The sequence below is a fragment of the Pseudophryne corroboree genome, chromosome 2 (assembly GCF_028390025.1).
Source record: "Pseudophryne corroboree isolate aPseCor3 chromosome 2, aPseCor3.hap2, whole genome shotgun sequence".
In the NCBI taxonomy this organism is placed as follows: Eukaryota; Metazoa; Chordata; class Amphibia; order Anura; family Myobatrachidae; genus Pseudophryne; species Pseudophryne corroboree.
The window spans coordinates 515,898,115-515,912,262 of NC_086445.1; the positions used below are offsets into that span (position 1 = coordinate 515,898,115).

Consider the following 14,148-nt stretch of genomic DNA (forward strand, 5'->3'; position numbering starts at 1 on the left):
CTTGTAAAGCCCCAGCGTCATACTGAGGGCTTGGCAGAGGCGGGAGAGGGTTTCTGTTTATGGGAACTGGCTGATTTCTGCAGCCTTTTTCCTCTCCCTCTGTCACGGGGCAGAAATGAGGAACCTTTTGCCCGCTTGTCCACGAAAAGACTGCGCCTGATAATACGGCGTCTTCTCATGTTGAGAGGCGACCTGGGGTACAAACGTGGATTTCCCAGCTGTTGCCGTGGCCACCAGGTCTGAAAGACCGACCCCAAATAACTCCTCCCCTTAATAAGGCAATACTTTCAAATGCCGTTTGAAATCCGCATCACCTGACCACTGTCGTGTCCATAACCCTCTACTGGTAGAAATGGACAACACACTTAGACTTGATGCCAGTCGGCAAATATTCCGCTGTGCATCACGCATATATAGAAATGCATCTTTTAAATGCTCTATAGGCAAAAATATACTGTCCCTATCTAGGGTATCAATATTTTCAGTCAGGGAATCCGACCACGCCAACCCAGCACTGCACATCCAGGCTGAGGCGATTGCTGGTCGCAGTATAACACCAGTATGTGTGTAAATACATTTTAGGATACCCTCCTGCTTTCTATCAGCAGGATCCTTAAGGGCGGCCATCTCAGGAGAGGGTAGAGCCCTTACAAGCGTGTGAGCGCTTTATCCACCCTAGGGGGTGTTTCCCAACGCACCCTAACCTCTGGCGGGAAAGGATATAATGCCAATAACATTTTAGAAATTATCAGTTGTTATCGGGGGAAACCCACGCATCATCACACACCTCATTTAATTTCTCAGATTCAGGAAAACTACAGGTAGTTTTTCCTCACCGAACATAATACCCCTTTTTGGTGGTACTCGTATTATCAGAAATGTGTAAAACATTTTTCATTGCCTCCATCATGTAACGTGTGGCCCTACTGGAAGTCACATTTGTCTCTTCACCGTCGACACTGGAGTCAGTATCCGTGTCGGCGTCTATATCTGCCATCTGAGGTAACGGGCGCTTTAGAGCCCCTGACGGCCTATGAGACGTCTGGACAGGCACAAGCTGAGTAGCCGGCTGTCTCATGTCAACCACTGTCTTTTATACAGAGCTGACACTGTCACGTAATTCCTTCCAACAGTTCATCCACTCAGGTATCGACCCCCTAGGGGGTGACATCACTATTACAGGCAATCTGCTCCGTCTCCACATCATTTTTCTCCTCATACATGTCGACACAAACGTACCGACATACAGCACACACACAGGGAATGCTCTGATAGAGGACAGGACCCCACTAGCCCTTTGGGGAGACAGAGGGAGAGTTTGCCAGCACACACCAGAGCGCTATATATATACAGGGATAACCTTATATAAGTGTTTTTCCCCTTATAGCTGCTGTATCTTTAATACTGCGCGTAAATAGTGCCCCCCCTCTCTTTTTTTAACCCTTTCTGTAGTGTAGTGACTGCATGGGAGAGCCAGGGAGCTTCCCTCCAACGGAGCTGCGAGGGAAAATGGCGCCAGTGTGCTGAGGAGATAGGCTCCGCCCCCTTATCGGCGGCCTTATCTCCCGTTTTTTTATGTATTCTGGCAGGGGTTAAATGCATCCATATAGCCCAGGAGCTATATGTGATGCATTTTTTGCAATCCAAGGTGTTTTTATTGCGTCTCAGGGCGCCCCCCCCCAGCGCCCTGCACCCTCAGTGACCGGAGTGTGAAGTGTGCCGAGAGCAATGGCGCACAGCTGCAGTGCTGTGCGCTACCTTGTTGAAGACAGGACGTCTTCTGCCGCCGATTTTCCGGACCTCTTCTGTCTTCTGGCTCTGTAAGGGGGCCGGCGGCGCGGCTCTGGGACCCATCCATGGCTGGGCCTGTGATCGTCCCTCTGGAGCTAATGTCCAGTAGCCTAAGAAGCCCAATCCACTCTGCACGCAGGTGAGTTCGCTTCTTCTCCCCTTAGTCCCTCGATGCAGTGAGCCTGTTGCCAGCAGGTCTCACTGAAAATAAAAAACCTAAAACTAAACTTTTCACTAAGCAGCTCAGGAGAGCCACCTAGTGTGCACCCTTCTCGTTCGGGCACAAAAATCTAACGGAGGCTTGGAGGAGGGTCATAGGGGGAGGAGCCAGTGCACACCAGGTAGTTCTAAAGCTTTACTTTTGTGCCCAGTCTCCTGCGGAGCCGCTATTCCCCATGGTCCTTACGGAGTCCCCAGCATCCACTTAGGACGTTAGAGAAATTTTAAAATATAAGGAGGATAGCAGCACTTTACAGCAATTCAACAGCAGCACTTTACAGCAAATCACAGCAGCAGAAAAAACAGTTAAACAGCAAGTAATGTGCATAACCATGTCTAGAGACTACACCATTCTTTTAATTTCACACCCCAGCTGTTTGACTCTCCAGTGTCCCCTAGTGGATGACAGAGAAATACAGGAACACAGAAAATGGATCACAGGTGAATGGCTCTCATGCAGACAAATACCTCCACGGTCTGTTTTGCTGGGTGATTTTCCAGCGACAGCAGCTCAGCCGTTTCCTGTAAGAACTGGATCACATCATGCTTCTGCTCCAGCTCTTGTGTCAGTTCCTGGGGAAGGCGCAAATATTACTTTACTATTAGTCTTCTGCACTTTTGTGTCATCAGTTAACTGCAAGACAATCTTTATAATTATCTCCTACAGCAAGCCCCGAGATGGACATGCACAATGAATGTAGCTCCCACTGAAAGGGGAACAGACAGAAATGGATTTGGGGTCAAGAGAAAATGTGGCTGGGGTAGAGGAAGGGCAAGAGAAAGTAAAATACACTAGTAATAAGCTGAGATAGTAAACTCATGTCACAGTTATGTATCAGTTGTATTGAAATTAGAAGGTCTGTTCTTCTGATCTACACTTACCAAAAAGTAATCCTTCTTCACCTCCATGTTGGAATTTCCATCGCTCCAGTCATATGCCAGCTCCTCCTCCTCCTTCTCATTCAGCCAGATAATCTGTGCTGTGGCTCTAGACACAAACTCATGGAGGCTCTCCAAATGACGTAAACGGAAGTTAGAGGTTTCCTACAGAACAATAACATGATTATATTCATTTACACTTGCTGATTTAATACCACATGCTTATATAGTCAGATGGTTGCACGTTCCATTACAGTCTTACCCTCAGTTTGCAGTACTGCATTTCAAGCTTGTTTAAAGTTTCTCTATAGCTGCTGCGAAAATTTGGAGACATTTTAACCTGTCAGAAGAGTAAAGGGAGGAACATGCATCAGGAGAATGTATGGCAGCCAACTGTAAAATTATTTGTCTTTAACAATGTAACCATACAACTAATTGCACTTTTAGCTAGAAAAAATAAATCTATCATGAGAGATGCCCTTATAAATACATGTAAAGCAAATCCTAAAGTCCCATATAATTAAGCACTGTTGGACAAACACCTCATAGCTTCTAGCTTCTCGCAAACTTGTGGCAAGCTCCTCCACGCTGGAGTGGACCTGCCGCTGATTTTCCAGCTGAGTCTCCACACTAGGAAGGTCACTGCCCCACTCTGCTCGCTCCAGTTTCAACTAAAATTCAAAAGAAGTAAGTACAATTGTAAGAAGCCTTCTTGAACTTGCACTGATGTAACTGACACAGCAATACCTTTCAGTTTATCTACAGGCCAATAACTAACCTGCATTTCTTCTACCCAGGCAAGGAGCTCATACACAAATCTGAGGCTGCCCTCATCTTCGGATGATGACAATGAAAGTAGCTCTGATCGACTCATCGGTTTTCTAAACCATGAAGTGGAAGAAGTGGGTGAAGTGTGAAAGTTCTGTTGTTGAGATGTGTTCACAGACAAGGAAGTATGTAGGTCTGTGTTGAGAAAGTTCCCTTTTCTGTAAAGGTTGGAATATTCCAGCCTGAGTGTGAGAAGTTCATCCTGAATCCGTAGAACTCTAAACAACAAAAGAAGTCACTTAGAAATAATTTCAAGAGCAGAGCAAAGGCTACACAACACTCACGAAAGACGGCATCAATCAAATACATAAAACCAACCTTCTAATTAATGGCCTTCTCTAAAGGGTCACTTAGATGACTTTGAAGTACTAGGCCTGCAGTGTGGTTACAGAACTCCTAACATTTACATAGTCCAGGTATAGTAAGCTCACCAGTGCTTATGGCTGCTCCCCCTGCTCGTCATAGGGGCATATACAATTAGGTGCAGGGTTTACTGCGCAGGGAAAAGCTCCAGGTTTAACACCCCAAGCTATTCAATTATTCTCCATTTTCCCTGTGCGGTAAACCCTGTAGTAACATGCAGAAACCCTTAAAATGCTGGAATCTACGGGTTTACCTACACATTAAATCCTAGGGGGGTGCATTTTAATGTGTAGATGCAGGTACAATAAGAAGTGATCGTTGAGCCCAGTGTCAGCAAGTGGTGTACATCGTATCTACAGATCTTTAAAATTAAGAATGCAGCAAGTCATAATCCAAGCAAACAGGAAATGTAAGCACTGGTAAGACAATTATGAAGAATATATCAGATGACATTTTTAGTGCAGCCTAACACCATAGCAGTATGTTTTTTTACAAGCCAATTATAATTTCTTGGGTTCTAAGAGCACATGGATGTTCAGCCAAACCAATGTTCATCATCTCTGTGATCACTAGAACCAACAGACCAAATAATGTCACTATACCTGATGGCCAGTTCTTCCACCTGGAAGTACTTCTCATCTCTCAGGATCTGAACATCTGCCTGTAGCTGGCAGAGGAGACTTTCACTCTCCTGCAGAAACTGCAGCACCTCAACCTCTTGCCGAGTTCTCTGCCCACATTCAATGTTAGCAGCATCCTGAAAGACACACATCTATGTGAAAGGAAAATATACCAATGGCAGATTTTTAAAAGACTGACTCCGACATGGATCAAAACCTCAGGTTTGATAGCTTCCAAAGTGAAAACAATAAACCTTTAGGAACCACACCAATACAACTTTCAGACAGAGTTTTTGACCCGGCAATTTGCAGGGTCGAGCCGGGTCCTTTACGGTACGAAAGGGTCAACCTGGGTCGAAAATCCCAGGACTACGACCCAGCTTTTGTTCCGGGTGGAAGTCCCAGGTTTTGCGACCCGGGTTTACTCTTTCACACAGAAGGTGGTCCAAGGTTTACCCGGCAAATTACCAGTTCCAAATACTTGACCTGGCAATTTGTTCTTCTGTGTGAAGGGGGGTACAGGCTGGGACCGGAAAACAAAAATGTGCTTCAAGTGCTGGGTAAAAGCAGTTTTCCACCACTTTCTGTCTGAGAGTGGTATAATTGTCTTAAACACGACACATTTAGACCAGTATCCAATTGCCAGCGATAATTCACCACCAATAAACAGGCTACAATATTCCAATAGAATTATCGGGCTATCTAATTATAACCCAATTTTATCGTGCAGTTAATGACCCGTTTTCGGACAATAACACATGGAGTCCAGGAGAAGTTCCTGAACCCATGCGTTATCACACAAAAACAGATCTCTGAGGGCTGCTTATCGTGCATTCTGCTTCCCGTACCTGCCTAATTCTAGGTAAGTGCCGGCGGCCAGGGGCTAATAGGATTACCCCCGGGGAAATCCATTAACTACGGTAATTCACATTGGTTCATTGAATATCCCCCTTATTGAGACACTGCAATGAGCCTTGGAATACATATGTATTGTGTATTTGTTACAATTGTTATTGAACTCTTATTTACATTAAGTGTATTTTTTTTTATTTAACACTAAAAGAAAAATGAAAATACAATGTTAATTCTATGCTGGCTAAAGCATCTGTTTCATAGGTTGTATCAAGCACAGTTATACATATTTTTTGTTTATAAGGAGAGAAAATAAGAACATAAGAAGTGGTGTCCTTGATATTATAGTAAATCATTCAAACACAGTAATTAAAGTATGCTCTACATAACTTCAAGCTATAAAGATAACATGTATCGGCAATATCTTAATAACCTACAATATGCATAACTCAAACAACAACCTTTATAGGACAGTTTTCTTCACCTTATCACTTTCTAGAATCAAAACAAGCACTTATCCTAATGCACACAGCACATGGGGGAATACATCCAAATTCTCGGTAGACAGGATGCCAGCTGTCACTATACTGACAGCGGCATCCTGTCTGCCGGGATACTGGCAGCTAGGCAGCGAGACCCCGTGCGGGCTTGCTGCGCTTATCACGCATCGGGTTCGATGTTCTATTCCCACGCAGTTGGTGGCATGGACCAACCGAGTGGGAAATATGTGCGAGTGTTGCACATATTCCTGAGGGTCGGCATATAACCGGGTGTCGGGATTCCAGCGTCGGTCTCCTGTACACTGGGATCCCGACAGCCGGTAAATGGACTTCATCCCACCAACAGAATTACCAGCACACAGTACAACCACTGAAGGTTACTTACAGACTGCAGTGTATTCCTTGCTAGCGTTAGCTTCTCTTCGCAGCTCAGACAGCCATTCTGTATCCTGTTTGCAATGTGCAATAGCAGATCGAGCCTGTAAGGAAAAAGAGAATGCATCCATTATACCATAAATGATCAGACAAAAAATTTCCAAGAAGACCTGAGAAAAACCCACCTCTCCACAGCTGGACGCAGAACTTTCTCCCTCTCTAGCATGGAAAGTATAAGCTTCCCCCACTGTTCCTCCACATCATTTGGGTGAAAAGACGGTGGGAGTTTGATGCGACCAAATTCAATCCAGACCTGATATAGAAAAGTTACACAGAACTGATATTAAAGACAATTCCATCCTGGGCTTGAGAGGAAGACACAATTGAGCAAACACAGGTAAAACATAAGACATAAGCACAGCAAAGCCAAAAAAGAGTGTGTGTCAGTGGATGTTGAAGAAGAGCATGAAATGTAATGCATCAACTTCTAAACTTTAGGCTCAAAGGGAGGGAATCAGTGAAAGTAAACAAAAAAATAGCATCACCCACACAATCAAAAACAGGGTCTCCCAGCTTGCAAAAAAAACACAATTTAAAACCTGCTTCTAAAACAACAATAAAAGCAGTGGCGTAACTAACACCCCGGCAGCCACTGTGGAGGCTTGGAGGCGCAAGGCTGCGGAGATTGACATGCGGATTAGCCGTCCGCATGTCAATCTGCGAAATGGCCCTCCTAAAATGACCTCCGCCATGGAGGAGACATGCTGGAGGTCATAATTGACCTCTTGCGTCTAAATGCCGGGAAGTGCTGGGACCCGTGGGAGCGCATGGCGCTGGCCGCGACCACGGCAGCCTTATTTCCTGCCACCCTGGTAGCGAGCATGAAAACCCCTTGGCAATGAGCATTACACACCCCTAGCAACAAGCATTACCCCCCGGAAAGACGCATGACATCCACCTCATGAAATCCCTGGCAACAGGCACTATAACCTAGCAACTAGCATGACATCCAGTGCATGAAACCCCTGGCAACAAGCATTACTCCCTTGCAGCGAGCTTTGACACCCTGCGAATGAAACCCCTGGGATCGAGCAGGACACCCTGAGCATGAAAACCCCTGGCACCATGCATGGAACCAAGAGCATGAAACCCCTGGCAACAAGAATTACTCCCTGGCAACGAGCTTTGACACCCTGCAAATGAAACCCCTGGGATCGAGCAGGACACCCTGAGCATGAAAACCCCTGGCACCATGCATGGAACCAAGAGCATGAAACCCCTGGCAACGACCAGGTAATTTAAAAGTAATTAGAAGCCTTACTGTAGGGCTTAATGTGTAATGTACATTGCGGTGTATGGCATAATGTATAACGGGCACTGCGGTGTCATAATGTGTCACAGGCATGACTGTGTGGTATACTGTATAACGGGAATTGTACGTGGTATAATGTCTCAGGGGCATTGCAGTGTGTGGCATAATATATAACGGGCATTGCGGTGTGTGGCATAATGTGTCAGGAGCATTACGGTGTGGCATATTGTGTAATAGGCATTATGATGTGTGGCATAATGTCTAAGGGCCATTGCAGTGTGAGGCATAATGTGTACTGGGCATTACTATAAGGAGGAAAAAGGACATATAATGTAAGGGGCATGAATCAGGATTATTTTTTTCCTGTGGTGGCCAATATCTGGGCGTGCAGTATAAGGTAGTCTTGTCCTGCAATGCCACGCCCCTTTCAGTGAAGACACACCCATTTTAGAGAGGCCATGCCCCCTTTTTGTGACACGCACACGCGCAAATTCGTCACTTTCCTAGTGGCAATTATGGGGGGGGGGGGGGGGAGTTTGGGGGGCCAGAGACTTTTTGGGCTTGGGGGGAAATTCTAGTTACGCCACTGAATGAAAGCATACATTTCATATACATCTGTAAGCTATTCATCACTTGCCAGGTACCTCTGCTACCAGACTGTTTGTAATGCTAATCAATGAGCATATCAACGTTGGGTCACATTTATTAATGTTACATTGTTAAACAAAGAGCAATAGCAGAAAGCAGCTGCAGAACTCTCATAAATACTTTCCAAAACAGAGCTTCCAAATAAAAAAAAGTTGCAAGTTGCTCAACAAAAAGTTTCACGCTCAGTTTGAAAATGTCAAATTCAAATATGTGACCCAAATGTTGGTGGTCTCATTGGGTAGTTAGGACCATTCTAAAAGCCAAAGCATCTTCAATATTGTAAAAAGCTTAAACATGTACCTGTAAATGTATGCAACAAAGGGGCTAATGCAGAGTTGCGCTTACCCCTGTAGGTGAAGCTGATTCTGCAATTTCTCGCGCTGTGTGTGCTCGGAAGCCATGTGCTCCCTAGTATAGGTAGTGTTGTATGCAGCATATAAACTTCCGGCTGAAGAGACGTAACTAGGCTATAACTGGGTGCTACTCGATGGCAAAGGTCAATGAGGGCACATACTGCACATGAAACTATGGGCTATGCAGAATAGTTAGTGTAAATAAGCCTCTTTTTCAGGAGAGTGCTTTACACTTATAGGCCCTACACACTGGGCGATATTACGCAAAGATATGAACGATCTCGCTCATTAATGAATGAGATACCGTTCATATCTTTGAGTGTGGAGGCACCAGCGATGAACGATGCGCGGCCCCGCGCTCGTTCATCGCTGGTGCCCCTTCGGCTGTGCATGCAGGCCTATATGGACGATCTCGTCCATATTTGCCTGCACTTCTATGGAACCGGGTGACGGGGGGAGTGAAGACACTTCACTCCCCCGGGACTGCCCCCCTGCTGCCGGGTCGCCCGTATCTGCCATCGGGCAGCTCGGCGGCGGATCGGTCAATGTGTAGGGCCCTTATGTTTAGCCTGCTGCAAAAGTGCTTACTGTGGAGATAATGCTGAGTGAGTGGAGATCCTGTTTCCTGATTTTTGGACTTATACAAATGTGTCCTTATACATCTAGCCTCAATACGCCATACAGCGCGAGATGCCTTGTGTGAGTGAGCCGCAAGGTCGCATGCAACTCTGCTATTCTCTGCTAACAATGCTTGACTCATTAAATGTTGTCAGCTGTGGGCCCTTAATAGCGGCTGGCCCTGGTGCAATGCACCGCCTCCAGTTCCGCCTACGCTCAATACACCATGCAGTACGAGATGCCTGGCGTGAGTGAGCCACCAGGTCCCTTGCAACTCTGCTAACGTTGGGCATCTTATTTTGGCGAAAATGCAACTTCATCGCAACGCAATGCAACTAGAACGTATAAGGAGACTGTGCTGATTAATTTCACATATGACACTTGTATATTGTGTGTGAGTCTATACGATGCAGACAAGAACATGTATTGGAAAAAAACTGCTTCTGCTACACTGTAGCACTTCCTATACAGATTCAGAGACTCAGCTGCACAAAGTTATACAAGTGTCATATCAAACTAATCACAGTATCCTGGTGCGTACTAGTCGCATTGCATTGCAACTAAGACACATTTTTGGCAAAAAAGATGCCTGACACTAGAAGATTTTCACGCGACCTGGCATGCCAAGAGGGTCTGTTTGGTGTGACTGCGGCAAAGATGTATGAGACCATATCTGTACATTATAAGAGACTGATACTAGACAAAAAGACACACTGACTGAGATCAAATTTGCAACAGAGATGAAGTGGAAAAAATATGTATTTTTTAAACTGAATATAACACCTAACATCAAAGACAAAAGTTGGTCTTGCGTTATTCAACTGGAATATACATTTATATACCTGAAACATCTGATACAATTTCTGTATTTGGGCTTTTTCTTGTTCTTTTGCTGGGATTTCAGTTTCTTTTACATGTACATATTGATTATAAAGTGCCTAGAAGAGAAAAACACTTATAAATGTGTATTGGGCATATAAGCATTCCCTCTATTGTACAATAGGCATTCTCAATCATTGTACCTTTAACTCCACAGGGTTTTGTGGAAATGATTTGTCAGACATCAGAAGTACATGCTGACGAATCCACTGCATAAGGGACATTACTCTTTCCTGGTACTCCAGCCAGCGGGAATCCACTTCCTGCAGGAAGAACCCAGAATAAGGGGGTCAGCATATCTCAGTGACCCCTGACACAGCTGCAATTGTACTGAACAAAACTTACAGTGGCACTGATCCCATCTCCTCCTTCTGGGACTTTGGGGAAGGCATCATATATAGAAGACACATATGTGATCACAGACTTTTCATCAGGAGAATCCACATCCACATCTGGGAGGGGCAGTCAAACAAACACCTAAGTAAAGCAGCTACTTCATAAAAATATTTAGATTGTAAAGGAGCTGCCAATAAAATTGTACAAACCTTCAGCATCTAATAACCTGGTGACACCCAGATTCTCGGCTATTTCAAACGCTTGCTCTAGGTTTTCCCGATTACTCTGAATTTCCACCTTCTGCATGTCTACCAGATCAGGTCTGCAGATAGGATCACGGTAATTTAGAATCCCTCTTTGTGATTTACACCGTGTTATAACACTAGTAAAATATCAATATTTACCTACCTGTACCGGTGTATAAGGGCATTAAACATCTTGCCATCGCTCCAGCAAGAAGAGAAGTTGGTGCATTTAACCCCGATGTATCCAGCTGTCACCTTCTGCGTCCATAGGAGCAGCTTCTCTTTGGCAGACATATCTCCAGATTCCCCACTGACATAAATATCTGAGATCTGCAGACAGAAAGAGGACAATCTTTATCACGTCTAACATTGCTTTATGAATGCAGTGTGAGGCGAGGCGAGCAAAGCGTGAAGTTTCACACTAGATGCATGCTCTGCATACTGTATCTGCTCAGTGTTCCCAATAAGCAGAGGCTGCATGAAACCTGATTTGCTATTACCTTCACAAACACATTTGGAACTGAATTCAGCAATCAATTCTGATGAACGAACAACAGCCCTCTTACAATATGCTGCTTGGGAACATTTATTAGAAACAAGGCAATATATGCAGTCCACGTAGGATAAGACTAACAGTAGGGGCTCTGACTCTAGTATTCCACCTGCTGTGACTGTGATAAAGGGAAACTGCAGTATTCTAAGGAAGGGAAGTCAGGTGCCCAGGGTTGTGTGGAAGTACATCTCTTACTGTTTTAGCCTTTTCTGGAAAGGACAATCCAAGGTTAGTTTCTTCACAAGTGCTGCTCCAAGTGCCAAAAGCATTTTCTAGGCCTCTTTCCCTAATCGGCAGCAGTACTGCTCGGCTATTACCAGCTCGATCAAATGCCACCATGGTGCTGACCGATCCCTGCTTGCCGTCTGCTGGGTTTTCCACTATGCGAGCGATGACTGTGGTCCCTGCTGGTGGAGATTCTGGAGTAGTTATAGGATTCAGCAGCTGAGCTCTATGCACCATGCCATGCAATGTCTCTCTCACCTGGAGCACTCTTCCTTCCTCTGCAGGAATACAGTCGGTGCTTCCAGGATCTTCAATTGCTGCACATGTATTACTAGGCATATCCTCTATCTTCACTCTTTCATCCTTGCTTGGTAAAGATTTATCCTGTTCTGCTTCATTATCTTTTTTCGTCCTCCTTAAATGCCTTTTTTTCTTTGCAGAACGCGGTTCCTTCCCTCTCCCTGGTCTTGTCTCCTTGGGCTTCCGCACACAGCTGACAGAATTCCCCATGTCTCCAGTGCATTTATGCAGCACACACGACACAGACATGCAGAAGAGAAAAGGATCCACACCTCAAAGCAGCGCCTTCCCCTTGCAATTTAGACAGGTCACCAGGGAAGGACCACACATCCTTCCTTCTCTTCCAAGCAATTGATGCTTGCCTCAGACAGACATCTTACAGACCGAGACATCTCCCTGCATCTCTCTGCAGTGCTCAGATCACAGGCACCTTACACCAAACCTTCAGCTCATTGGATGCAGAAATCTCTGTATTAGTGAGGTTTGGTAACTCCACCCAGCATGGGTGGGGGAGAGAGTGCTCAGGAGGGAGGGGGAGCATACACAACTGTGCAATAAAAGAAGCCAGAGAAGCTAAGTGCAGATTATACAAAGGAAATAATATGCACTTCCTATAAATTCAATTCTGAAGTGACCAATCATATTCCTAGTGATTAATTAGGCATATAATCAATAACACATATATTATACAGCTTGCCAATTCATATTTAAAAGGTAATCACGCAGTTGTGTTGACTTTCTTTGTACATATGGCTCAAGAAAATGCATCAAGTTACAAAATGTATATTCTCCCTGTATTTGCGTGGGTTTCCTCCGGGTACTCCGGTTTCCTCCCACAATCCCAAAAATATACTGGCAGGTTAATTGGCTCCCAACAAAAATTAACCCTAGCGTGAATGTGTCTGTGTGTACATGTGATAGGGAATATAGACAGTAAGCTCCACTGGGGCAGGGACTGATGTGAATAGGGAAATATTCTCTGTAAAGCGCTGCGGAATATGTGCGCGCTATATAAATAACTGGTAATAAACAAAATGCATTAAAATTTAATGTCACTTTTTACTTATTTCTTTACTTAAAATTGTGTTACATCAGTTACATGTTGTGCATATTTACACCAAATCAAATGTTTATCTACATTAGAGTTCTCCCACAAATGGGATCTCAACAAATGCCTATGGGCCTAATTCAGAGTTTATTGCAGCAGCAAATTTGTTGTTAGCAGTTGGGCAAAACAATGTGCACTGCAAGGGGGGCAGATGTAACATGTGCAGAGAGAGTTAAGGGCCCCATACACTTATACGACATGGCGTTCCCCAACCGCGGAGGCTGGCATCCGTTGTCAACAGAGTCCAAGACTGGGTTCTGAAACTCCAATTCTCCACAAGGTGAAAGACTTGTAGTCACCACAACAGAGAGATCCATGCTTGTAGCCACCACAACAGGGAGATCCGTGCTTTCGGCGATGGAGATATACTCTGGTGCATGTGCAGGTAAGACTCTGACCACTTGTCCGGTAAATCCAGCTGGAACGGATGGGCATGGAATCTGCAGTACTGGATTGCCTCATAGGAGGCCACCATCTTGCCTAGTAGGCAGATGCAAAGGTGTACTGAGAACTTGCGGGGTCTGAGCACAGATCGGACCATAGCCTGAATTATCAAGGCCTTGGCCATAAGGAGGAATACTTTCTGAGACACCGCATCCAGTATCACTCCCAGGAACTGAAATCTCTGTGATGGTTCCAAGACTTTTGTAAATTTAGGATCCACCCATGGTCCGTAAGAAGACAAGTAGTCAAGTTGATGCTGTTCAACAGACTCTCCTTGGACACCACCTTTATTAGGAGCTCATCCAGGTAGGTACTATGTTGACTCACATCATGCGGAGTTGGAGCATCATCTCTGCTATTACATTTGTGAATACCCTCGGAGCCGTGGAGAGACCAAAGGGTAAGGCCTGAAACTGGAAATGGTGGTCCAGTATAGTGAATCTGAGATTAGCCTGATGAGGGGGACATATCAGGATGTGTAGATATGCATCCTTGATATCGAGAGAAAATAGGATTTTAATACCTACTGGTAAATCCTTTTCTCTTAGTCCGTAGAGGATGCTGGGGATGCTTCAAGAACCATTGGGTATAGATGGGATCCGCAGGAGACATGGGCACCTTAAGACTTTAAAAGGGGTGTGAACTGGCTCCTCCCTCTATGCCCCTCCTCCAGACTCCAGTTATAGGAACTGTGCCCAGA

At 45.0% G+C, this 14,148-nt stretch overlaps 1 protein-coding gene across 18 annotated transcripts in view; it reads right to left on the bottom strand.

Moving 5' to 3' along the window:
- Positions 1 to 14,148, bottom strand: part of MACF1 (microtubule actin crosslinking factor 1) — a 564,002-nt gene that overhangs the window by 403,227 nt on the left and 146,627 nt on the right. For 17 of the 18 annotated variants that reach the window (XM_063954114.1, XM_063954106.1, XM_063954121.1 and 14 more), the window contains 13 exons: positions 10,982 to 11,148; positions 10,783 to 10,895; positions 10,583 to 10,689; positions 10,381 to 10,500; positions 10,201 to 10,296; positions 6,613 to 6,740; positions 6,438 to 6,531; positions 4,683 to 4,837; positions 3,668 to 3,935; positions 3,432 to 3,560; positions 3,152 to 3,229; positions 2,893 to 3,054; positions 2,479 to 2,583 (listed from right to left, as the gene is read on the bottom strand). In XM_063954114.1, the coding sequence (XP_063810184.1) occupies positions 2,479 to 2,583; positions 2,893 to 3,054; positions 3,152 to 3,229; positions 3,432 to 3,560; positions 3,668 to 3,935; positions 4,683 to 4,837; positions 6,438 to 6,531; positions 6,613 to 6,740; positions 10,201 to 10,296; positions 10,381 to 10,500; positions 10,583 to 10,689; positions 10,783 to 10,895; positions 10,982 to 11,148 (1,722 nt within the window). Of the gene's footprint in view, positions 1 to 2,478; positions 2,584 to 2,892; positions 3,055 to 3,151; positions 3,230 to 3,431; positions 3,561 to 3,667; positions 3,936 to 4,682; positions 4,838 to 6,437; positions 6,532 to 6,612; positions 6,741 to 10,200; positions 10,297 to 10,380; positions 10,501 to 10,582; positions 10,690 to 10,782; positions 10,896 to 10,981; positions 11,149 to 11,566; positions 12,289 to 14,148 lie in introns of those variants that run through there. The other variant, XM_063954107.1, reaches the window with a different exon arrangement.